General features: G+C 44.5%; 1 protein-coding gene across 1 annotated transcript in view; it reads left to right on the top strand.

The window, feature by feature from the left end:
- The window catches only part of LOC138165474 (putative RNA polymerase II subunit B1 CTD phosphatase RPAP2), a 74,967-nt gene that overhangs the window by 49,250 nt on the left and 827 nt on the right, over positions 1-24,890 (top strand). Inside the window, exon 12 of the mRNA XM_069093835.1 lies at positions 24,319-24,468. Within this exon, the coding sequence (XP_068949936.1) occupies positions 24,319-24,468 (150 nt within the window). The remainder of the gene's footprint in view (positions 1-24,318; positions 24,469-24,890) is intronic.

Below are 24,890 nucleotides of genomic sequence, written 5' to 3'. Positions count from 1 at the left end.
GGGAGGAGCTGGTGACGTAAATTTAGAGAGACACGAGAAAAGAGAGAGGCAGAAGAACTTTTTGGAAGCAGCACCCTTGGAGGCAGAGAGAGACAGAGAGGACTGCTGAGGGCCACATTGAATTGCCCAGGACTTTTGAGAGCTGCCAAGGACTGAGGAGACATGGCTGTTATGCTGGTACTTTGTCTGTCTGTTTTGGTGTTATTTTGCCAGATCTATCCAGTGGTGAAGGACAGTGCTGTTGTTGCAGAGGTCTTGAAACCTTGCTGTTGGTTCAGAGCTCCAGAGACTGTTCTGCAGACAGAGAGTGAATTCTGTCCACTGGTGAAGGACAGTGCAGTTGTTGCAGAGGTTCTGGAACCTTTCTGTTGGTTCAGAAACCCTGAAGCAGGATTTTCTTGTTGTATGTTTACAGAAATCCTGGAAGGGGGTTTTGCTAATGTTTTCAGGGGTCCTAGGACTGTTCTGCAGACAGAGAATGAATTAATGAAGAAACTGGCAGTGTATCTTGTGGCCTTGTTAAAGCTTTGTCTCCCCAGAAACTAAGATTGCTGAGAACTTGCCTGTGTCAAGATGAAGAAAAGACCTCCATTTGGGTATTAAATGCTGTGCTTAAGCTTGTTGTAACTCTGGGGTAGATTCAATTGTGATCCAAGGGTGGGGAACTTTTGACCTTTTTGTGTTCTATGATTGAATAAATGAATGTACTTTACTTATGATTGGAAACTAATCTCCATTTGAGAAGAGGGGCTTTGTGGTGGACCAAATGAAGGTACAGCCTAGGGGTGGCATAGTACTTAGAAGAGGGTCTTTTGAATTGACTAAATGCATGATAATGTCCAGGGGTGGGGTAGTACTTGGAGATGATTGAATCACACTTAGTAAATGCTGTATTTGGAATGATGTCACGTTTTGATCTTCTCTGTTCTTAATTTGTCACTGAATAAAATGGAGAGCACCTATGCTGGTATTTTGAACCTTGGGAAGTTGCCTTTGCTTGGCATTATAACAAGAAGCAGCCCCAACTTCGCTGTCTTCCCCACTGTCGCCTGTGCCTCTGTCCTGGGTCATCCAAGATGAGATACAAAGATTATTTTTTTTAATGATGAAACAAGTGATTGATAGCAGCCCCTCAGGATGTTGGCAAGAAGGAGCGAAATTGCTGGCAGAGGCAGCCAGCAGCGATGAAGCCACCTTGTTTATAAAAATCCTCATCACAAAAACACGAAAACACAGATGTTTTTGTCTACCAGTTTACTTGTGATGCTTCAGTTGTATTTGGGGCTTGCCTTTTTGTCCCTGCACAACATAGCTTCCCGCTCTGGGAGTCTGGCGTCCTATGTAAAATTCTCTTCTGCTAGTGAAATCACATTTAAGGAACTGGAAAAAGTATGTTCTCCGAGGATGTTTATTCTCTTTTCACTTCCTGATTTTTGTCTCTCTTGTGATGAAAGGCTGGGGGTAATAAGGCCCCATTGATACACTTTCTTTGAACTAAGGACTATAATCTGTCCCAAGTTTCTTATCTCTATTGGCTGACAGCTGATTGTCAGCAAAGGCGAGCCCTAATCTGCCCAAGGCTCAGCAGCTGTGTCCCCTGGAGCTGGCCAGCTCTGCTAACACTGCCGGCCTTTACTCAGAGGGCAATATGGTATTTTTTAGTGCTGCTGAGTTCAAGAAACAGCCCACAAATGCCAGGATATGATCTGGGGGAAGAAAACGGAATGGAACATATTTTAGAGTCAGGTGGTGAATAATTGCCATATGGGAGGGGAGGTTTCATATTCTTACAAATTAGGTTTTGCTACAAACCTTCACATTTGAATGTCGGGATATATACAAAAATATGTGTTTACTAGACCTGGGAGACAGAATGTTAAATTGGAGCTGGTTTGACTGAACCTTGACGTTCATGAAGGGAAGTGATGTGCAGGAATCCTCCTGGAAAGGGAGCCTGGGGCCAGGCCAGGAAGGACTCTCGGTGCCAAGCCAAGGAGCCTGTGTTTTGTCCTAATGGGAGCTGCTAAAAGAGCGCTGCGGTCAGCCCTGTATTCTAGGAATGGTCATTTGGCCAGTGTTTGGAAGATGAATTGGAGAGGGGAGAAACTAGGTCCAGGGAGAGGAGGTAGGAAGCCAATACAGTAATCTAGCCAATGAATAGTGACAGCCTGAACTATGATGGCTTATATGGAGATGTGGGGTAGAACTGATGATACTTCCTTGTCTTTATCTTCCACATCCCCCCTCCTTTAATTGGGCTTGATATAGAATTGAAAATATTCTTTTTGTATCTAGAGCAATAGAAGGTTAGATATGATATTGTTTTTGTTGGGTCATTTTTAGTCCTGTACAACTCTTTGTGACTCCTTTTGGGGTTTTCTTGGCAAATATACTGGAGTAGTTTGACATTTCCTTCTCCAGCTCATTTGACAGATGAGGAAACTGAGGCAAACAGGGTAAGTGACTTTCCCAGGGTCACACAGCTAGTAAGGGTCTAAGGCTGGATTTGAATACAGGTCTATCTGCCTCCAGGTCCAGTGCTCTATCCACTGAGCCACCTAGGTGCCTCCTAAGACCCTAGAAATGATTTGGTCCAATCACTCATTTTAGAAATAAAGAAACCGGGGGGTGGAGCCAAGATGGTGGAATAAAACTTGTCTGAGCTCCCACTCCAACCACCTCCAATACCTGTAAAATATGACTAAACAAATTTTAGAGCTACAGAACCCAAAAAGTGACAGAGAGAAACAAATCTCCCGCTAAAGCCAGCCTGGCAGGCCAGCAAGAAGGGTCTATCGCATCAAGCTGGGAGCCAAGCACAGTTGTGCGTGAGCCAGTGATCCCAGACCCAGGGTGGCCCCAACCAGTGGCCCAGACCTGGCCAGAGCAGATTTCAGGAAAGTGAATCACCAGCTGCTGTGGAGGTTTCCAGACTTCTCAACCCATAAACGCCACAGAGAAAGTAAAAGGTCAGTGGATAACTTTGTTGGAACCGGGTAATGAAAGAGTGGGGTCTGGCCCCTGCCCGCGGGGTGAGAGATGGTGGAGGCACAGCAGCTGATGTCACATGGCTGCCTCCAGAGCTCCTGGCCTGCAGATTATAGGGGGACCAAGCAGCCATTTGAAGGGTAATCGCTCTTGCTTTGACCTGCTTGGATCTGGGTCACAGTCTTGGGTGGTGGTCCTGTAGTGAGAAATGCCGGTGTGCCAGAGCTTATGGTGGCTGTAGAGAGGATGTCCTCCTCAGACCTCTGACAACATTTGCAAAAATCCCAGCATCTGGGACACAGCTCTTTCCACTCTAGAAGCAGAGTTCTACCATGGCAAAGAGTTCAAAAGTCAGGTAATTGGCTGGCAAGATGAACAAGCAGAGGAAGCACAATCAGACCATAGATTCTTTTTTTGGGGACAAAAAGGATCAAAACATGGAACCAGAAGAAGTCAACAAAGGCAAAACTCCTGCATCAAAAGCTTCCGTGAAAAAGGAGCTCAAGAAGGATTTTGAAAAGCAAGTAAGAGAAGTGGAGGAAAAATTGGGAAGAGAAATGAGAATGATGCAAGAAAATTGTGAAAAATGAATTAACAGCCTGCTAAAGGAGACCCAAAAAAATACTGAAGAAATTATCACCTTAAAAAATAGACGAACTCAAATGGCAAAAGAGGTCCAAAAAGCCAGTGAGGAGAAGAATTCCTTAAAAAGACGAATTGCCCAGATCGAAAAGGAATTTCAAAAACTCACTAAAGAGAGTTATTCCTTCAAAATTAAACTGGAGCAAATGGAAGCTAATGACTTTATGAGAAATCAAGATACTATAAAACAGATCTAAACTAACGAAAAAATAGAAGGCAATGTGAAATATCTCATTGGAAAAACCATTGACCTGGAAAATAGATCCAGGAGAGATGATTTAAAAATTATTGGACTACCTGAAAGCCATAATCAGAAAAAGACCCTAGAAATCATCCTTCAAGAAATTCTCCAGGAAAATTGCCCTGATATTGTAGATCCAGGGGGCAAAATAGAAATTGAAAGAATTCACTGATTGCCTCTTGAAAAAGATCCCCAAAATAAAACTCCTAGGAACACTCTAGCCAAATTCCAGAGTTCCCAGGTCAAGGAGAAAATACTGCAAGCAGTCAGGAAGAAACAATTTGAGTTTTGTGGAAACACAATCAGGATAACACAATATCTAGCAGCTTCTACGTTAAGGGATGAAAGGGCTTGGAATATGATATTCTGGAGGTCAAAGGAGCTAGGACTAAAACCAGGAACTGTTTTTCACATGCAACTGGGAAATAAGATGTACAGTCACTGGGGTATCGAAATCCATCTTGCCCTACTAGAAAGTTAGGGGGGATGGAGGAGGATATAAGAAAGCAGATTGGGGGAAGGGGTATTCAGTAGGCTTGCTATCTTGGGGTGAGAGTAGGAGAAAGATAGGGAGAAAATTTGTAACTCAAAATCTTGTGGAAATGAATGTTGAAAACTAAAAATAAATTAAAAAAAAAAAGAATGTCAGCAGAAGACCTGAGAACTACAAAAAAAGAAAAAAGAAATTAAGAAACCGAGGCCTGGGGATGTTTTAACTTGATAGAAGTTATGCAGCCAACTATGGTAGAACTGAGCTGAGACCCTTGACTCCTAGGCCAGTATTCTTTCCACTATAGAAACAGCTTTCATTCAAATTTTAAGGACTTTATTCATTTCAAAAGCAAAGGAATTTAATTTGTTTTTGGCATACAACTTAGTGATCCCATTTCTTTTTGCGTTTGACATGACTGCCCTGTGGTATTTCCAAGGCTGAGCAGTCACTATGATTCATCCAAGTAACTAAATGGGTCATTGTTGATCCCCCAGTGTTTTCATCATCATCTCAGTTCATTGTCACTCCTGTGCCTGGACCAGACCTGATGAGAACTATGTAGAAAGTGAGCTTGAAATCATTTTCTGACTGGGAAATACTCAGAATTCAGTTATGGTTAGGACCTCTTGTTTCCATTAGAATGAAAGCTCTTTGAGTGCAGGGACTTTGTCTGTTTTTTCTTTATTTTCTTCAGTATCTTCAGTGCTTAGCACAGTTCTTGATATATAGAAAACACTCAGTAAATCCCTTTTGATTGGTTAATTCTTAATAATAATTATTATTATTTATTATAACCGAAATTTATATAGTATTTTAGGCTTACAGAGCTTTTATATGTATGCATGTGTATATATGTATGTACACACACACACACACACGCACGCATATATAAAACCTTACCTGAGCCTCACGATAACCCTGTAAAGTAGTTAGTGCAAATATTATTATTCTCATTTTGCAGATGAGGAAGCTGAGTCTCAGTGATGTGTGTGGGGTCATCCAGCTAGTAAAAGACCCCACGTGCAACAGTCTCTGTGCGTGCTCTGCTGTCCCCCTTATTTAGGGCATAAGGGCCTAGCAGATGAGCAGACAAGAAAAGCAAGGCCCTTGTTCGCCCTCTTCTTAGCTCTGAGGCCAGCAGACTCATTCACTGCCCTTCCTGGCTGCCTGTTGATTTCTGTTGACCTCCAAAGACTCGTTGTTGTACAGTATGATGATGAGGTAAGTTTAGAATAAAAAGAGAAGGCATTTGCCACCGTCTGCAAAGCCGTCTCCATTCCAGCGGCCTCCTGATGAGGCCTGTGCTCTGCCTCCCAAGAGAGCCTGGAACTGAAGATGGATAGTTGCTGGCTAGAGGTCTTGGACTTGGTTGATGTGGGAATGTGTTTTGCATGGTAATACATGTTTTTAATGACTTTTTTTTCCTTACATTGTGAATGGTTGGGGAAGGAAGGTAGAAAAGAGAAAATTTGGAACTGAAAATAAAATTCAATTTAAAACTAAAAATTCAATTAAAAGCTGATAAACCTTTTTAAAAGAATGATATTGTCCATTTAAATATTTAGTAAAATCTGTAGAGATATGAAGATGTATGCAAATATAGAATTATATATTATACTAATTCACATAAAGCATTCAGTATTTTTATGTTTGGTATATTATATCGACGTGGCTTACCATTGCAAGAATGGGGAAGGAGAGAATTTAGAACTCAAAATTAAAAAAAAATACATGTTGAAAATTGTACATGTAATGGGGGGAAATAAAATATTAAAAATAAAAAAGAATTTTTATATTTGAGATGATATTAAAAACATGTCTTTAATTCAGTTTTCCTGTGTTTCATATGATCTGATAGGATGAAAGGAATGATTACAGAACAGTTTATTATTGTGTAAGTGGATAATAATTGTTATATTTGCCTGATGTCAGTATCTAATAACATCCCAAACAACATTCTGAAGAACCCTTTAAATCCTCTGGATGTTGGTCTGTGCTAGTGTGGAATTAGGAGCATTTATCAAATATTAATGTTTTCTAATGGAAAGTCTTCACTCTAGGCAGATCTCTGTGTCAGAGAGAGGCAGCCTCTCAATAACATTTGTTAGATATTTCCTTGAACCAAAGTTATAAAGATATAATATTCAGATTATTATTTAGATTAGCCAGATAACCTTTGTATTATTAAATTCACCAAATATTTATTGAGTATCTTCCAGGATCTCTGAAGTATGTTTTTCAGTTCTCTCTTCACTGTGTTAATAGCCTAGGGAAAGTGTTTCTCTGGTATCAAACCCTTTCTTTCTGGTTGTACAATATAGAGATTTCACACTTTTTCAAGTTATCCAGGTCTTCTGAGTTTTCTTTTTTCATCTTAGTAGTTCTGATTAGCAGCAGTCAAAGGGAGGGAGTAGTTAGATTTCAGATCAGTGCACTTTGCTGCCTTTTGAAAGCTGCGGCACACGAGAGAGGAAAGTGATGAAAATCAGAGATAGAAGTGAGGTTCAGGATAATCTGTGGGTTTTGCTGTTTGTGCCATCTTGTCTGTTTATGTGAGAAAACTGAGAGTTAGCAGCAGTTTTGGTCCAAGATAACCACTTCAGAATCAGAGGGATCTCTAAAAAGAAGAATTCTCACTGGGAATTCCAATACCAAACCTTCATGAAGCTCCTGGTACTGGCTGCATGAGGATCCAGCCCATCCAATTGAGTAAACATGTTGTGGGCTTCTTTAGACACAGTCAGGCCTCTGGGAAAACCTCAGTGGAAAAAAACATTGTCTTTGCTCTTAAGGGGCTTGTGGGAGAGGAGTGTGTGGGCTGATGAGGGGGCATATAGCATGCACTCTATGATGTGAGGGCTATGGAACAAAGAGGGCAGAAAGCTCTGAGCAAACCTGACGAGGGTCAGGGGTTGGAAAGAGGGGACAGAACGATGGGCCAGGTGCTGGACACTCAGGTGCTGCTCTCCAGTGTCTGTCTAGAGGCCCCTAATTCCTTGTTAATCAGGGGAAATGGAGCAGTTTTAAGATGCTGGCTAGGACAGTCGCAGACCTCAAGGTCACATGGGTCACATGTGCCAGAAATGGGATTTGAACTCAGTGTTCTTCCCACTACAGCAGTGGCCCCCTCAAGGCCCCGAGTTTCTTGATCTGTAAAAAGGAGCTTGGTCTAGAGTGATCTCAAGTGAATGTGAACAGGATTCTCGCTCCTTTTGCATACCCAAAGCTCATTCATACCTAGATGAAGGTAGTGGGAGGACAGCAGAGGAGAGCCCTAGGGCTGGCCTGGCAGGTGCTGTTCAGATGCTGGGGGGCTTTGCTTGTGTGGCCTTGAGGGAATCCTTCATGTCTCTGGGCCTACAGATCCACATCGATCAGGAGACGGAGTTGTCCACCTGCCAGTGCTGGCTTGTTCCAAAGATCCTTCAACTCTTACAGCCTCTGACGTCCATTAAAACTTAGCTCACCCTGTGATAAAAATCTTACTCATTTGGACTAAGTGGATGGAAATCCAGGCTAATGAGAGAAGCTTGGCTTTTTGAAAGCTGTTTTAATATTTTCTAGAAGAGGCAATGACGAACCAGTTGAACAGAGTATTCCCTTGGGCTGCTCGTAATGGAATAAGCATGATAAACAATTACTCTGCTTGGTAGTGGGCTCTTCTAAAGTGCTGGAAGATTATTTGTTCTTTTAAGTGGTTTCAGTGATCAGGCTTTCACTTTTCATTTGATTAGCTCCACCATAATAGTTTACAAAAGTAAGTCTAAGGACCAATTCAGTTCAGTTCAACAAACATCGATTAAGCTCTGACTGTAGGAGGCAGTGTGAGCATAGAACTCAGACTCACAAGGCTTGAGTTCAAATTCCATCTCTGCTGCTGACCCTCTCTGTGACTTTGGGAAAGTTACTGAACCTCTCTGGGTCTCAGTTTTCCTGTCTGTTAAATGAGGAGTTGGGCTAAATGGCCTTTAAGAACACCAAGATGAAGCAGAGCTCACAACTGTGTGTGGATGAGAGAGGGAGGGGAGAAAAGGAGGGGACGAGAGAGAGTGTGTGTGAGTTGGGGGGATGAGGGAAGAATATGAGTAATTCAGAAATAGATGTAATACAAGGTAGGACAAAGAAGGATTCAGGCTTCGAGGGGGTGCAAGGGCACCTGATTTGGATCTTGAGGGAAGAGAAGGATTTTCTCAAGCAGAAATGAGAGAGGATGTGGGGATGTCCTCTCCAGATGCATAGAAGCAGGAAGAGAGTTAATGATCAGACCTCTGCTTTGGGATCTGTAGTTTAGCAGCTTTTTGTAAGTTGGTTTGGCAAAGGAAGAGACTAGAAGCAGAGAGGCCAGTAAGGAAGCTATTCCAGTGGTCCCAGCAGAAGGTCATGTGGGTCTGAACTAGGGGAGACGCTGTATGAATGGAGAGAAGGCTAATGGGATAGAGACTGGCAGACGCATCAACAGGACCAATTGGTTCTTGTGGGTGAGGGAGGGTGAAGGATGTAGATTGGCTTGAAGGCCACAAACACGGGTGTCTAGAAGGATGATAAGGCCCTTGAGAGAAGCAGGAAAGTTAAGAAGGGGTAAGTAGGGGGAATGATAATGACTTTGGTTGTGACGTGCTGAATTCAAGATGTCTCCAGGACAACCAGTGGTGATATGGAACTGTTGTTTGAGAGGGAGGGGCAGCTGGGTATTGAATTAGCCCAGCTCTGGTGCTCCCTCTTCCATGGAACCTTCCTGATTCCTTCCCCCCCCCCCCCCCACTGATGTATATTGGGTGTCTCATTGTCCTCTTGCCTTCTCCCAATAATAGCAGCCAACATTTAGGTATCAGTGGAAGATCTGCAGAGTGCTTTTATATACACTGTTGCATTTGATCCTTATGACAGGTATCCCATTTTACAGATGAAAGAACTGAGGCCGAGAGAGGTGAAGGTCCTCCCTTGGGCAGGAGGGGGTCTCCAAAGCCAGGGTTTTGTGGCTCCAGGCCCAAGACGCTTTCCCACTGTACTGCTCAGTCTCTTGGAATAGGACTTTACTGAATGGACCTGCTTTTTTTTTTTTCAAATGGATTTTATGTATTACTGTGAAACCTTTTCATTGCCATTCTACCAACACTTAATGGATATTTATGGTCTTGTAGCAGTTAGAATTTGATTGGGATTTTATTTTATTTTATTTTTTGCCTTTTGGAGAGCTGTTGGGGTTAAGTAACTTGCCCAAGGTTACACGGCTAGTTTCTTTGTGTAGGTGTTAAGTGTCTGAGGCTGGAACTCAACTCAGGTCCTCCTGATTCTGGTGCTGGCGCTTTTACTCACTGTACTACCTTGCCCCTGATTGGAATTTTAAAACTCTGTTTTGGTTCACATTGAATAAAACTGTGTTGGAGAAGGGCAGTTTGGGAAGTAGGCCCCTTTGGTTATGGTCCTAGGTTATTTTATGCTGCTTGAAATACCAATTTAAATGATTTTTTTTTCTCCATTTAAAAAGTTTGACCCATTGGGTTCAGTTAGAAGTTTGGAAAAACTGGCTAGATTGGAGACCTGCCGCTGTGTATTTTGGTTAATCTTTTGGAGCCCTTATTTTTTTTTAAGCCACAGCATATCTTTTGTTTGTTTGTTTTGTTATTGTTTCCCCTGAGCCTGGCCACAGCCCTGGCTCTGGTTGCATGATCAGACAGGCTGTTTTTGTGCAGAAATAGCCCTCCCCCCACACCGTGGTAGCACTGAGGGACCTCGGGTTAAGCCCCAGTGTTTCCGGTCTCAGGCAGCCCTGAGCTCGGCCTTGTCTGCCCCCAGGGGTGCAGAGCACCAGGCCAACCACAAAATGAAGCACATGTGTTTCTCTGTCAGGTTCATCTGAGTCGTGTCCTGGTTCTTCAGAATCCCTGGGTCATGCAAGGCCAGTGAGGCAGGCATTAAGTAAGACCGCTGAAACTCCAGACCCACCTGCCCCAGTGCAGCGGCTTGGCCCAGCTGGGGAGAAGTGGGCACGGTGATCAGACTGAGAGCTCCCCGTTTCCAAAAGCAAAGATGGTATTTGTCATCCTGAGAAGAAAACTGGGCCCGCAGTTCAGGTCAATAAGGATTGGCCAGCCAGCAGCTGATTAGTATATACAGTGGTATACACAAAAAATCAAATTTTCATATTAGATTTCATTCTCTGAAGAAAGCCCCTTGAGAACTAATGGAGCTTTTCCTTTAGTCACCAAACTTAATATGATGAAATCATAATCTTTTTCTGGAATGTCCTTCCTGCTTCCCCTCTTTACCTTCTGAAAATGTCCTTTAATGGCCAGACCCTCATGCTGTCTCCTTCATGAAGCCCTCCCAGGTTCCTCCCTGCTCCCTCCCACTTGCGTTTTGTCCAGGCCTTTGAGCTGACACCTAATTATGTTATGGTTGACTTTGTTGTTCAGTAAAAATCAGTGGTGCTGCCCTGCCTCTTTTCAGGGCTTTTTAAGTAGTTTGGAGGAGCTTCCATCCATGTAGTTTGTAGGTGGGGTGAAGTCCTTTTCTTACAGCAGCTCTGGTTTCACTTATTAAATATGAATTCACATTCACTCCCCTAAGTCCTGGTGCTTCTTGACATGATGAATTGAGCTTACTGCTGCGGTGTTGTAGGTAGAAATGTTGGGTTGGTGTTTGCCTAGCCTAGGGCTGCTGTGGCCTCTACTGGACTTTAAAAACCAGTCTTCCTGTGATCATCGTCACCACATACTTTCTAAACATAAAATATTTTGTGATCATCCTCCTGGGGACATTTACAGCTGGCAGAAGGCTGTGTAGCAAGGACATCACCAGTGTATACACTGGGCCAATGTATCCTTGTAATGACAAAATTTAATGCATTGCATTTGTAGCAAAATGTAGAGGATAAGTGACCCAATGAAATCATAAGATCTCAGTTCTTTAAGTGAATGAGACAGAAGCTGGTAGTTAGCAGTTTAGATTGGCATGAGGGGTGTAGACCTTTTCTCATAAGCAGGTTACTTAAGCAGTGAGGCTGGGTTTTACTTCCATGGGCCCCTTGGAGTTAATGCTGTTGATTGGGCGGGAGGAACATGACAGAGACAGGGGAGTAAGGATTCCTAGGAATGGGAAGAGAGACTCAGCCTGGGATTTCACTGGTATAGGGAACTCCCAGATGAGGAAGCTCCCTCTACCAGGGTTCAGTGGTGCCTTCTCTGCAATCTCTAATCTTAGAGAACTGCCCAAAGCCCTGAGAAGTTAAAAGGCCAGTGGAGCATCAGCTGGCCACCACGTGCCTGAGGTGACCTTTGAGACCAGGGCTCCCTGGCTTCGGGGTGTCTCTCATAAAGCAGAGCTTTTGTAGAATGGGAAATCAGTGTAGTTTCTCATTTTTAAGGCTGACTGATAGAGATCCTGCCGAAATGAGGATGAGGAAGCTGAGTGGCCACTTGTTAGGGGAAAGGAACTCAGATTCAGAAACCACTCACCGCCACCCTCCCCTGCTGACTTCACAGCTGCCCCTTTGCATTTGAGTTTCCTGATTAATGGCACAGTCACTTTCTTGGTCATAAAGAAAATTCAGAGGAAAGTGCTGCTGGGCACTTAGTCCTGTCGTTCTCTGCCCTGGTTAGACCCCATCCAGAGTTTGGTGTGTAGTTCTGAGTGCCAGAATTTAGAAATGACATTGATTATCTGGAGAATGTCCAAAGGGGCACAGACAGAATTCTGAAGGGCCACAAGTCCATGCCATGGTGAGAATCAGTGGAAGTTCTTGGATTAGAGAGGAGAAGCCGGGGAGGGGGGGGCTGCAGCATGATAGTTGTCTTCAGGCATTTCAAAGGCTGTGGTGTGGAAGGGTGATTAGATTGGTTCTTGAGGGCAGAACTAGTAGCAATGGATGAGAATTGGGAAGAAGAGGATTTGGGGTGGCCAGGGAAAACTTCCTGCCCTGTAGCGCCTTCTGAAAGTGGAATTGGTGGTCTCAGAAGGTCTTCGTTTCTCCCTTACTGGAGATACTCCAGAGACAGGTGACCACTGACTGTTGTCATATGTGTTGTAATGGGGATACTTTGGGGGACGTGGGTTTAGCTAGAAGGCAGACAGACACTCTTGTCACTGAGCCTCAGCGAGTTTCCACGTGGCCAGAGGCCCTGTGCCACTTCTAGCCAGTAGGCAGCAGTGCAGCTGCCACGAGAGCCAGGAGAGTCATCTGGGTCCTGGAGGCTAGGATATGGTTGAGCATACACACAAAAAAAAGGAAAAGTAGGGTAGGAGTCTTTTTAAAAGAGCGTTTTTTATTCCGTATCAGAATGTACTGGGGAGAAATTTCTTTGGAAAATACATGTGGGTTTTTAAAAAAAATCCTTGAGAAGTCACCAGCAAAACTTGTCTTCTGTTTATATGAGCCCCAGACTTAAGAAGAAAAGATGACACTTTGACCCAACTTGTTGTTAGCTTCACCTTTCAGTTTTGAGTGTTTGATTGTGAAGATTGCTATCAGTATCTTGGTCTGATGATTTGACGCTTGTTCATGTGAAAGCAGGAGGCATTGTGGTATGGTGGAGAGAGAGCTGGCTTTGGGCCCAAGGCCTGGGTTCAGGTCCTACTTCTCATTCGTCCTGGTTGTATGACCCTGGCAGAGTCCCACTGTCTGTCAGTGCCACACAGCTCCCTAAGACTGCAAAGGGCAAGACGGTGCCGACTCGCATCTGTAGCCCCCCATACAAATGAAACCACAGGTCCAATCTCTATTTCTTGTGCCTTTCACGTGAAAGTAAATGAAAATGCCAAGGACTCAGAGGATCTTAGCAAGAGGCTTCAACTCATTCACTCAGTTTGCTCTCAAGTAAGGGAGATGAGACGTGCAGAAATGAGCATGATCCAGAGTAGACCCGGAGTGTAAGAGAATGCAGTCCCACCTGAGGCCCAGCGATACACCCCCAGCATGACCCCCAGCTGGCTCAGCCCTCATATGCTCTGGCTTTGAACCTTAGAATGGGAGAAGGTCACCTGGGTCAGTTAAACAGCCTGGGGGGGCAGAGGGGAGCACAAGAATAAGAACTGAAAACATCGGAGAATCAGGTGGCTGACATTTATCACTGCCTTCCCAGCCCTAGTTGAGTGCCAGAGGCAGTAGGGTCCCACCCCTCCCCAGAAAGCTGGTACTTTTGTTAGATTCCAAGCCGGTGGAAGGAAGGCAGTGACTGTATCTGCTGACACCCAGTGCTGTGTGTGTGCAAGCACTTAATGTGTCCTGTTTAATGGAGTGATGTTCCCTGGCACTCTTCTCTCCACTCTCACTTCTTCTAAAAGGTGTTTGTTAAACGTATGAAACCAAACTTTATCTTTTGGCAATCTGTGCCTCTATCTTTTTTTTAACCTGTGATTATTGGCAGAACTTTCAGTGAACCCAGCAACTTCTGTGATCTGAGAGGATGGAAAATGGTGTGGCCTTTCACTTCCTCTCCCTTCCTTTAGCACTAAGCCCAAAAGACAGCCGCTGTGAGGGCCTGGTCTTCCCTCAGGTATTAACTCCTCGTATAGGGTCAGCCAGAATGTCCGTAGCAGTATCCTAACTCAATTCTAATCATCCTTTGGGACTGTCATTCTCTTGATTTAATTACCCAAGTATGGCTTCTGAGCTGAATAGAGTTAAGTGATTTCTCTGCTCCAGTTTAAAGAGATGGAATTTTTACACATTTCCTTCACTAATACTAGAGAAGAGATCGTTTAGATAATGTGTTCCACTGGTTTGCAGCATTTAAGGAACTTGATTACAGAATTCCCAAGTCAGCTCTGCTTCTCTCTTGCTTTCTCTGTCAACTCATCAGTCAACCATTAACCTGAGGGCAGATGCATGAATCTCCGACCTGCAGACTCTGGGTCTGTGGAACCCTGAAGTTCTTGGACCTAAGGACATGTAGAAATGCCTACTTTAAATGAAAGTCTCCTTTCTTACTGTTGTCATTCTCTTAATTTGAAACTTTTCTGACTCCTGGGTAATGATTCCTGTTAGCCAGATGTTGTTTGATAGCTCTGTAATAACAAATTGAGGGTGCTTGTTCTAGCCTGACTGGCATTCATTCTTTTGATGTGGAACGTATGTGGAACAACCAGCCTAATAAGGCCTTATCATGAAGATGCAGTTTGACACTTGGCTTTTCTCTTTTTTGTTATGCCATTTGCCATATGGTAAGGCCCTGGCCAGGGGAAGCAGCTGGACTGCCTTTAGTTTAAAGGTTTGAGGCCTTGGAGTTTTCAGTGAAGATGAACTTTCCTGCTCAGATTTCCCTTCCTGGATGTGATTGATCTGTGAACGATTTTCACTTTGGGGCTTTTCATAAAAAGTATTCTTCAGCATTACCCGGCCTGGCCCAGATTGCTTGTGCTGAGCTGTCATTTAGAGGTTTTGGATTTGCTCATGTCAAAAAAAAAAAAAAAAGCACTTGGAGGAACTGGGTTAATATGCAAAAATCTGCTGGGGTTGTGTGCTCCTAACCCTCAGATTTTCTGCTGATTAGGTTGGAGCCAGCTTTCTACATAAAGCAGAGAGTGAACTGAAAATCCAGTATCACACATTACCTTTAAGTAAAGGAGGATTTGAGCCAGTGCTGCCTATGAGTTTGTTTGGGCCTCATTGTTACCTGTGGCAAAGCCAGCGTAGAGCCTTCGTCCTAGCCCAGAACTGTGGAAGAGGAGCCTTGGAGAGGGGCGGCTTGACCTTGAAGCAAGAAGTTGCTAACAACCTATACTTTCTACTTTTACAGCGAAAGCCTCTTAGGAGGCAGATTTAAGGAAAGCAGGGACTTTCGGTTAAGTCCCTGAGATAATCAGACTTGTCCAGTGACATCACCCCATTAAAATCTTGGTCCAGGTTCTCTCTCTTTCCTTTTGCCCTGTTGGTAGTGGGCTCTAGCCCTTCAGATCACCGCATGTTTACTTTTCCACCGAGTGGACTGGAAGATTCTTGAGGGCAGGGACTGTTTCACTTTTGTCTCTTTATTTCTATCATCTAGGATGGTGGCTTGTTAATTTGGGGGTGTGGTTGGGAAGGAGAGGCCAGACCTGTGATTTCATCTACATTTATATATTGTACATTTATACAGACAGGCAAAGGTCTAGAACGCCTTGTCTCTGCCTGATTTACCTCTTGTCGCTAACTGCTTTCTGCAGTTAGGCTCTAAAATTCTGCCTCCTTGGATGATGGGGAGGGACGATGACGTGCCTCAGCCTGAGGCACCGCGGCTTTGATTTTTTGGTCAGTCCCTGCATTTGGACAGCTTTTCACTCCACGTAGTTTGGCGATGATGAATACTTGGTACAGTGACATCTACTAGAAATGTCCAACTTTTAGCATCATATTTTTGTCCAGATGGTTCCCGTAACTGTCTGGTCTCTGGCCATGCTCCCTCATCAATAGGATTTCCTGGTGGAGTAACTGCTTAACATGCTCTTCAGTGAAGTCACATCGCTGTGGGAAATCCGCATCCTTTGAGGGACCAATACAGTGTTTGGTGCGACTGTCTCTTTGACTTGAAGATCATACTCAGTTCTGCTCAGGAGCGAGAATGACGGATGGAAGGTCGACAGAAACATAGCAAGGTGCTTGTGCCGTCTCTGAAAGATGGCACGTTTTAAATCCATCATGCTTGTCATTGTGTTGCTGTCATGTTTTAAATCAAGAATGGTATTCCACGTGAGCATCAAATACTCTAGCGATTTTAATTTAAAAATTTTTCTTGATGCCTTTTGCTTTTTGCCCTTCAGACTTTTTCGGATGCTCTCTCTCTCTCTGGCTCTCCATACCAGCAAGTCCTCTTGTAAACCCTTCATGACAAAGGACCAGGCTTGGCAGCATATTCAGATAGCATTCCTTACTCATGGCCCTCCACTTGTGCAACAGTCCACAGAACACCAATGATAAAAGAATGATCAAAGGAGAGTGATTTGCCCCAGGACCATTTTGATCTGAACTTCATCTTACATGCTAAGAAGAAGAATTTTCCTATGATGTTAATAGTATTTACATAATGCATTTTACATGTGTTATCTCACCTGATTTTCACCACAACCCTCCTGTTATTAGTCCTTTTTTACAGGGGAGGAATCCGATGCTGTGAGGTGAAGGGTCATGACCGTACAAAAGTACCTGACATAGATTTGAACCCAGATCTTTGTGAGTCTGGCTCTCTCCACTAGGAACCAGCTGCATCTAATCTCTAAGGACCTAGTCTTGCTTCAGTCCATGGGCTCATTCAGTTACTGAGCAGTTAGGAAAGCGCTTTCTAGATCGAGGACAATCATTCTTTCATGTAACTCAGTAGTCAAGGTTTAGAGTAAGAGACAGAACAGACTCAGACTAATAGTCTTGGAGGACAGTGTTGGAGAAAGGTAATTTGAAAAAACAATGTATATTCACACTTACAGTCTCCTTGCCTTTGAAGTTTCAATAAGATTAAGTCATACTTACATAGCACTTCAGGGTGAGATAGGTAGTACAACTATTATCCCCATTTTACAGAGAAAAAAGGCTCTTAGAGGTTAAAGGCTCCCTTGTGACTGCACAGTTAGTGTCTGAATCAGAATTTGAATCTCTGTTGACTCCAAATCCTGCTCTTTAGCCACTTTTCTGGCTCCCTTCTTTAAGAGATGTAAATTCCCATTTGGTACAAGCTAATTAGACATGCCTTCTTTCCCCGAAGAAGGAAGGGAGACAGTGAATGGAAGCCCCCAGTGACTGATGAATATCTCTCAGTGAAAGCCCTGACTCTAACATACTCTGATTAACCTTTTTGTTTAACCTTATCTGACCCAGTTAAGACTGCCTTTCTAAGAGGCTCCAGCTCCCTGTCTACCCCAGCGTAAAACTGCTCATCCCCCAGCCTCTGCCAGCCAACAGAATTAATCATCTGCCTAGACAGCGCTGGGAGCTTAGCGCACAGGTACACATGAGTCTTCATTCCCCTAACCCAGGTCGAAGTGAGGACTTGTGGAGACAGTGAGAAGGGGCACCCCCATCTTGTATCCTTACAGAACTATGGTCTTTAAATTGGTTTGTGAGCTATCTCTATGGCTATCTGGATCAGCTTAGCGTGAGCTTGTCTGTGTTCCTTATGTTCCTTAGTCCTGACCATCCCCCACCGCCATGGGAAACTACAAAGTCCAATAAGGTCCTTTGCTCTTTGGGCAGTTTTCATCCTGGTGCCCACCTCCTGCTCCTCCTTCTCCACACACTCTAGTCTCAGACATTTGTTGCCCTCTCTTCCCAGTTTTCATACCTTTCTGGGTGCCTCTTAGTATCTCGAGCGATTCCTTCCCTTCAGACCCTGTTCTTGACCTCCTCTACACTCCCTTAAATTATCTCCTCTGTGGATCCCTTCCAAATCTGTTTCACCTGGCCTCTCTCCCATACTCAGGATCTGCTGTAACAGCTGCCTGCTGCATAGTTCCACCTGCATATCCAATAGCATCTCAAATTCACCAAGTCTAAAACTTGACCAACTCATCTCTCCCCAAAAACTTCCTCCTGACTTGCCTATTTCTCTCAGTACCACCTGTCTTCTTAGTCTTCTGTGCTTAAAAACTTGGTATCATATTTGATTCTTCCTTTTCCTCCCTACATCCATTAAGTTACTAAGTTCCGTCCATTATAGCTGTATATCCTCTTACAGTTCCTAAGACCTCAACATAAATCAGGCCTTTCACACCTCTCTCCCCCCTCTGCCACTGCAGCTACCTCCTAACTGTCTCCCCTCTTTTCCCACCTCCAGTCTCTTATACAACTTTGCCAGATTCAGCTTCTCATACAGGGATCTGAACACATCCTTTCGATGCTCTAGAACCTTCACCCTTGGATCCTCAATAAAGTCATCCTCCTGATCTTAGTGTTCAGAGTTCTTTAGAACCCAGCCCCAGCTGACCTTCTCAGCCCTCTCTCATACGACTCCCAGACAAATGGACACGCTTGCTGTTCCTCAGCTGTAAGCCTTGCTTCCTTGCCACTTTTTCCTGGCTCCTACAGTTGTCTGTGTACATGGAATGAATGCCTTCTTCTTCCTCTTCTCCGTTTCTGCCCGTTAAAAATCCTCATCCTTCAAAGCCCAACTCAAATATCATCTCTCCCCTGAAGTCTTCTTTATTCTCTTCTCCCTCCTTCCATGCAAAAGCATACATCTTTCCCTTCTCTGAACTCTTTAGAGAGCTTTGTGTGTGTGTGTGTGTGTGTGTGTGTGTGTGTGTGTATATGTCTTTTATACACTTAGACACTTTATATTATACTTAGTGTAACATATTACACTAATATATTAATTTATAGTATGCATTTTTGTGTTCTAATCTTATCATTCTAATACGATTGAATGCCTCTGGAGAGTGGTAACCAGGTCTCATTTGTGTTTGTATTATAGGGTGGTGCCAGGCACAGACGTGCTTGGCAAATGTTTGAATTTATTTAAATTGAATAAAATAAGGCCTGGTCACTACTCCAGGGTTCCCTCTACAGGTTAAGAAGTGAGAAGTATATTAGAACTTCAGATAGTTGGTGAAGAGTCATTACCCCAGATTGTTGCTGGCCAGGGTCAGCCCTGTACCTCAGTCCTGGACATGTGGGAGAATAGCAAGCAGATAAGAAAACAGAATCTTGGAATCCAGCAGGCAGCTGGGCCAGGGGCTAATGGCAAACAGCAAGCTAGCAGGGGACAAGTTGTAGGATTTGGGGGCTGAAAGAACCCTCTAGAGATCTAGTACAAACCCCTGCTTTTATAGGTTAGAAACTAAAATGTGTGCGTGCACACTCACACACACAAACATGCACTCACACGCACACTCACACATGCACTCACACACACACCCAGGAAGTGTGGCCACGGTCATCCAGGTAGGAAGTGCCAGGAGTCTTGCCTGTATAAAACATTTCCATTGATTGCTTAAGGAGGCTGGCTTGCATGGTGCTGTGAGGTGGGGGCAGAAAATGGGAGTTGTTTTCTCAAGGGAATTCCAAACAAGGCAATTCTAGACCTTCTGTGTCTAAATAAGCAAGTAGAGAAATTGGGAAAGAGCATTGAGGTCTGGCTTCCAGTCCCTTCTCTGCTGCTCACTCCCCAGGTCACCTCAGGCAGGGCTTACTTCTCTGAAGCTCAGGCTCCTCAGTTGGAAAAGGAGGGCATTGGATGAGATGCCCCCAGAGGTCTCTTCCAACTTTGTACCATTTGTGATTTGCAGTTGGTTGTGGGGGGGAATCCTCGTGTGTCTTCCCAAACTGGAATTCTGGGTTGTATCTTTCAGCACTTCGGGCCCCCTTCCTTGTGTCTGTGCCCCAGTGAACAGGAGAAACACTCACCATGCTCTGGGGCTGCTGGAGCACAACCACACAGGGCCTTGAGAGTTGTGCAACTCGGGCTATCAAAATGCTGCTTCAGTAACCTGGGGCTCAGTGTTCATTAAGAACCTCAAATTCCCACACTTTGATATAAATCAGTACTAAATGCTCCCTGGGATAAAGTGCTGCGACAAATCTTTTGGATGTTAAGTCTCAGACCAACATTTTAGAAACTCCCTGAATAGCCATTGAATGTACACTGACAAGGAGAGCGAAGTGGAAAAGAGTAGGGTCTGAGTTAGAGTCAGGCGTTTGTGAGCAGGCCACAGAACCTCTCAGGGCCCTAAGCCCCCTCACAGCTGTCCAATGAAGCGCTGACACTAACCATTGGTAGAAGTGCTGCTCCAGGTTATTCCTATACCATGAGAGCACAGGTACAGGAGGAAAAAATTAATTCATAAATTAGCGTCAGAATGTGTGGAGCTCATAGTGGAGCAGCTTCCTTTGTCCTTTAAAGGACTGTCCCCCCACTCAAAACAGGCACAGGAGCAATTTAATCCAGCAAATGTATATGAAGTTCCTACATGTACAAGGGGCTGGGGATGCAAACACAAAACTTAAAATCCAGGTCTTACCCTCAAGAAGCTTCCATTCTGTTGGTCCAGGGGGAAGGAGTGGGGAGGAGATGGGGAATCGGTGGTGGACACAGATGAGTATCATATCAGGTAAGGAGTAATTCAGGGTGAAAGAGAATTTAACAGTCGCTAGGAATACACATATATACATATATACACACACAAGCATTTTCTGGAATGTGTATATACTGACCATCATTCAAAACTCAAAACAAATGAACACGCTTTTTACTTCATAAGAAGTCCAACAATAGGGGCGGCGAGGTGGCGCAGTGAGTAAAGCGCTGGCCCCAGAGTCGGGAGGACCTGAATTCGGTTCCGGCCTCAGATACTTAACACAAAAACACTAACCATGTAACCTTAGGCAAGTTACTTAACCCCAGTTGCCTTCCAAAAAATCAAAACAAATAAACAAAAAGATTTGGCAGCTGAGTGGACATGTGGGGTGAAGGAGAAGGGAAAGTGGAGAGTACTGCCAACGTTACCAGTCTGCAAGACTGGTCGAATGGTGGTGCCTTTGGCAGAAAGACAGAAGTTTGGAAGAGAAAAGTGTTTGGGCACAAAGAGTATGAGTTCTACTTTGGGTGTGTTAAGTTTGACGTGCCTCTGAGATGCTTAGTCTGAAACATCCAATAGGCAGTTGGTGATGTGTCATTAAAACTTAGAGGAGACTGGGGCTAGAACCATAGTCACATGTACAGAGCTGATAATTCATTCCATGGGAGTTGATAAAGTGACCAGAAATGTGTAGGGAAAGATAAGAGGGTCTAAGACGGAACCTTAAGGACCCTCCATTGTTGGGAAATGTGATATCAATGGTGAGCCAACAAAGGAGACTGAGAAGTAATTAAGGAGAACCGGGAGAGAGTAGTGTTACAAAGTCCAGAGAGGAGAGCCGGCAGAGGCAGGTGCAGTAGATAGACAGATACAAAGAACCAGTCCATTGTCTTTGCCAAGAAATTCCAAATGGGGTCGCAAAGGGTTGGACATGGCTGAAATGGCTGAACAACAACCAATAAGCTAAGAAGCTTGAGAACCAAGAAGAAAGCATTAAATTGGGTGATGCAGTGGTGGTTGGTACCTTTGGACAAAGCGCCTTCAGTTCAGTGAGGAGCTTGGATGCCAGATTGTAAAGTGAGAGAGGTAAGGCCTTGGAGTCATTCGGTACAGACAACTGATTCTAGTAATTTAACTGGGAAGGGGAGGAGAGCTAGAAGACAGTTTGAGAAGTCAGGATCTAGTGAGGATTTATTTGAGGATGGAGGAGACTTAGGTATGTTTGAAGGCAATAGGGAAGGAACCTCCCCTGTCACATGACCCTGCTGCAGGGATGAAAAGGGGTGAGTAGAAGAATCTGGGAAATACAGGATGCTGATAGAGACCTTGTCAAACCTGACATTTGAGTTATTTTGACTATGCGTGATAGAAGCAGGATGTTAATTGTATAATAAAGCATAATTCTTACCTTGCTAACGTAACAGCTCAGAACCTCAGATTTCCATATAGCTGTCATCTTGTTGATACAGACTTTCTGATTTTACAGCACTGAGTATTTCCTCCATTTTCTGCCTGGTGATTTTTCAACCTGTGTTCGTGATCCCAGCCCTTTAGTTGTGCCTAAGAATGTGGTTTTGAGGAGTGAAGACAAATGCAGCCTCATAAAAGTATGGCCTCCTAAAAAGTAGCTCAGTGAGGACTGGCTAGGTTTGAACAGGAGCTTCCCAAATACCTGGGATTTCTTGAGCTGCTTTGCAATTTGCCCTTTGTTTTAAAGACCTGAACAAAACAAGACAACAAGTGTTAAGGGGAAGGGATGGGAAATCTCATTGATTAGCAACTTTTCTGGAGTCAATATTATACAAACTTAATTAGGAGCCCCCTTGTCTCCAGTGATGGCAGCAGTCAGGAAATCCTGGTTCCTGGGGGCTCAACTTGTCAAAGACTGATGGCTGGATGCAGATGTCTCCAGGCCCCATGCTGATGTTGCTGTCTTCAAGCACATTTACAGACCTCCTCCCCAGTGAGCTCTCCTGTCAGCCCTTCCTCCTCCCTGCCAGCTACTTGCCACCATCATATTTGTAGTCCTCAGGTTTTCTGGAGCAGTTTTGAAACACTCAGCCCTCTCTGCTTGAGCCCATACAAGAGCTCAGTGCCAGAAGCAACTGTCCTCTGACATGGGTTAGCCTGCTGCTGATGGCACATTGCTCATACCCTGGGAGCAAACCTTAGTGCACCAGCAGGCAATGAGAATTTTTAGTGGATTTCTTTAGAACTTTCCCCATTATTCATATATGTAATAATTAGCTGAATGTTAAGTCCAGACTTGAGATTTACTAAGCCCAGGAGCTGACTTAGCGATGTTCTCATGTTCTCACATGTTGAATGTTTATATTAAATTTGAACACACACAGAAAGGTTATTTGTCATCATTTTTTCCCAGTAGGACCAGTTTTCTGTGAAAGCTAACTCTCCTTCACATCATTCCTATGCCGAAGATTTGGGGTTTTTTAGTTTCCTAAAAGGAGCTTTTATAGAAAGCCTTAGAACACTCTCTGTCTATAGAGAGTGTGGCTGTGTGGCACAGTGGGCAGAGGGCCTGCCTCGGAGCCAGGAGAAGCTGCATTCGAGTCCCATCCCTGACACCCAGTGAGCTGGCCACGAAGCCGCCTGCCTCAGTTACCTCGTATAGAACGGCCTATTTGTGTGCAGTTTTTTGATGTCATCTCCTCCTTAGACTGTGAGCTCCTTGAAAGCTGGGATTCTGTTGTTTCGTTGTTTTGCCTTTCATTGTACGTGTCACTGCCTGATATGCACTAGGTGCAGGGATTCATCAACCTTTCTGTAGAGAAGAAAACTTTCTCACTCCCTAGAGCCTTGATATCCTTCCTCCATCCTACCCTCATCCGTCACCAAAGGGTAGAAGGGGAGGTAGAGAAAGACTGGCAGGTGGGGGCCTCCAAGCCACTGCTTCTTCCTCCTCTTTGAAAATGCCTCTGAGCATTCAGATGCCACTGCTCCCTGGCAGTATAGCCCTTGGGAATCTGTGATTGACAGGTTGGGAACCCTTGTCTGGCAGATGGGGGCTCTGAAAGCCTGTGGGGGATCCCTACAGACAGAGCTGGTGATGGGGTTGGAAACTTGAGTCTGATATTGGTTCCCTTCTGCTCTCCCTGGTCTCTAGAGCAGAAAGCCAAGAGAAGGGCAGGGACAGGAGGGATAGGTGGAAGGGCAGAGAGGATAGGACGATGGGAAGCAGGGATTCTAGAGCCCTTTCATTTAAATTGTGTTTCCTGCTTTCGGGCTAGGACAACTGAGGGCAGTTTTCATAGAAAGACAAGAAAAAACCAAGGGTAAGAATATGGGTATCTCCCTTCCCGAGTCCCTGATGCAGTGTGTGCTGTGCTCGGCCTGCCCGTCATCACTATTGATATATGGCTCCTGAAAGTTCATTTATTCATATTTGATGTGCCCAGTGGCAGTGGCTGAAGTTAAGTAATCATTTACAAAGGTTTTGTGGGAAACATGTCAGTATTTGGAAAATCTCAGATCAGATCCAGTCTACTTTAGAGAAGCTTGCCAGGAACTTGTTTGCAAAGGCTTTGTGAAGCCTGCTGTCCAGCGGGTCCTAATACAGACTAATGAAAACGATGTTTTTTGTCCTTCAGTCTTCACAGTAATTAAGTAGCTGTTCTATTAGTTATACAACAGGCCTGGAGCTTTCCTTCTGTTCCTGGAGCCCTGTCCTCCTTCCACATGGTTTGGAGTTATGGCTGATTTTGGCATCCTGCCATCACCCTCTTTCTCAGGATTCTTTCTCCACTTTCATCAGTGCTACAGATGTCTAAAATACAAGTTTCTTAGTAATCCTCTCAAATCCTGTTGAACACATTCAGAACAGGTGCTAACAGTCTCGCTTACACAAGGGCAAAGTGGGCCTGGAAGCGGGGCAGAAACGGGGACCCTCCTCCGCGGGTGCTGCCCCAGCCATGCCTCCCTCCCATCCACACCCAGATCTTCCATGTTCTGCTTGCAGGCTGTCCCAGATGATCCCGTTGCAGAAGCATTCCCAGAAAAATACCATGTATACACAGTTTATAGCCACATTACTTGAAGAGCTGCATTTCAAGAATGAAGACCTTGAAAGGTTAACCAGAATACTTACAGCTAACTGTTTGCCAGATTGGTAAGTTGTTACCCTCTGCTCCTCCCCATAACCCCACCCCACCCACCAGTTTGGAACCCTTGAACCCCAAATGTCAACTCAAGAGGTCACACTGGCACTTGGCCCTTCCTCAGTCACTTTGCATGCCCTCCTTCGTGCCCTGATTGCTGTTCCTTTTCTCAGGGCTGCAGCAGCTGTAATTAGGACACCTCCCATCATTCCTCCTTATAAACTTCAAAGTGGCTTTCCCAGAGCCCAGCTGGGAAGTTTCCCACCAGGAAGTGGGAACTAACATGGCCTCAGAGCCAGCCCTGCCCCAGGAGAGAACATTCTCCTCCCCAGCCCTGAGAGCAGAGACTTAGGAGCCTTGCTGGGTTTATTTCACGGCCATCATTCGAGTACCTGCCCTGGGGAGGTGCCATCTAAGTCACTGTAAGCTTTAC

Source organism: Petaurus breviceps, unplaced genomic scaffold (assembly GCF_028583685.1).
Source record: "Petaurus breviceps papuanus isolate PSGF00001 unplaced genomic scaffold, PetGlider_PUasm1.0 209, whole genome shotgun sequence".
NCBI classification, from domain to species: Eukaryota; Metazoa; Chordata; class Mammalia; order Diprotodontia; family Petauridae; genus Petaurus; species Petaurus breviceps.
This window is presented reverse-complemented; position numbering and strand designations above follow the sequence as displayed.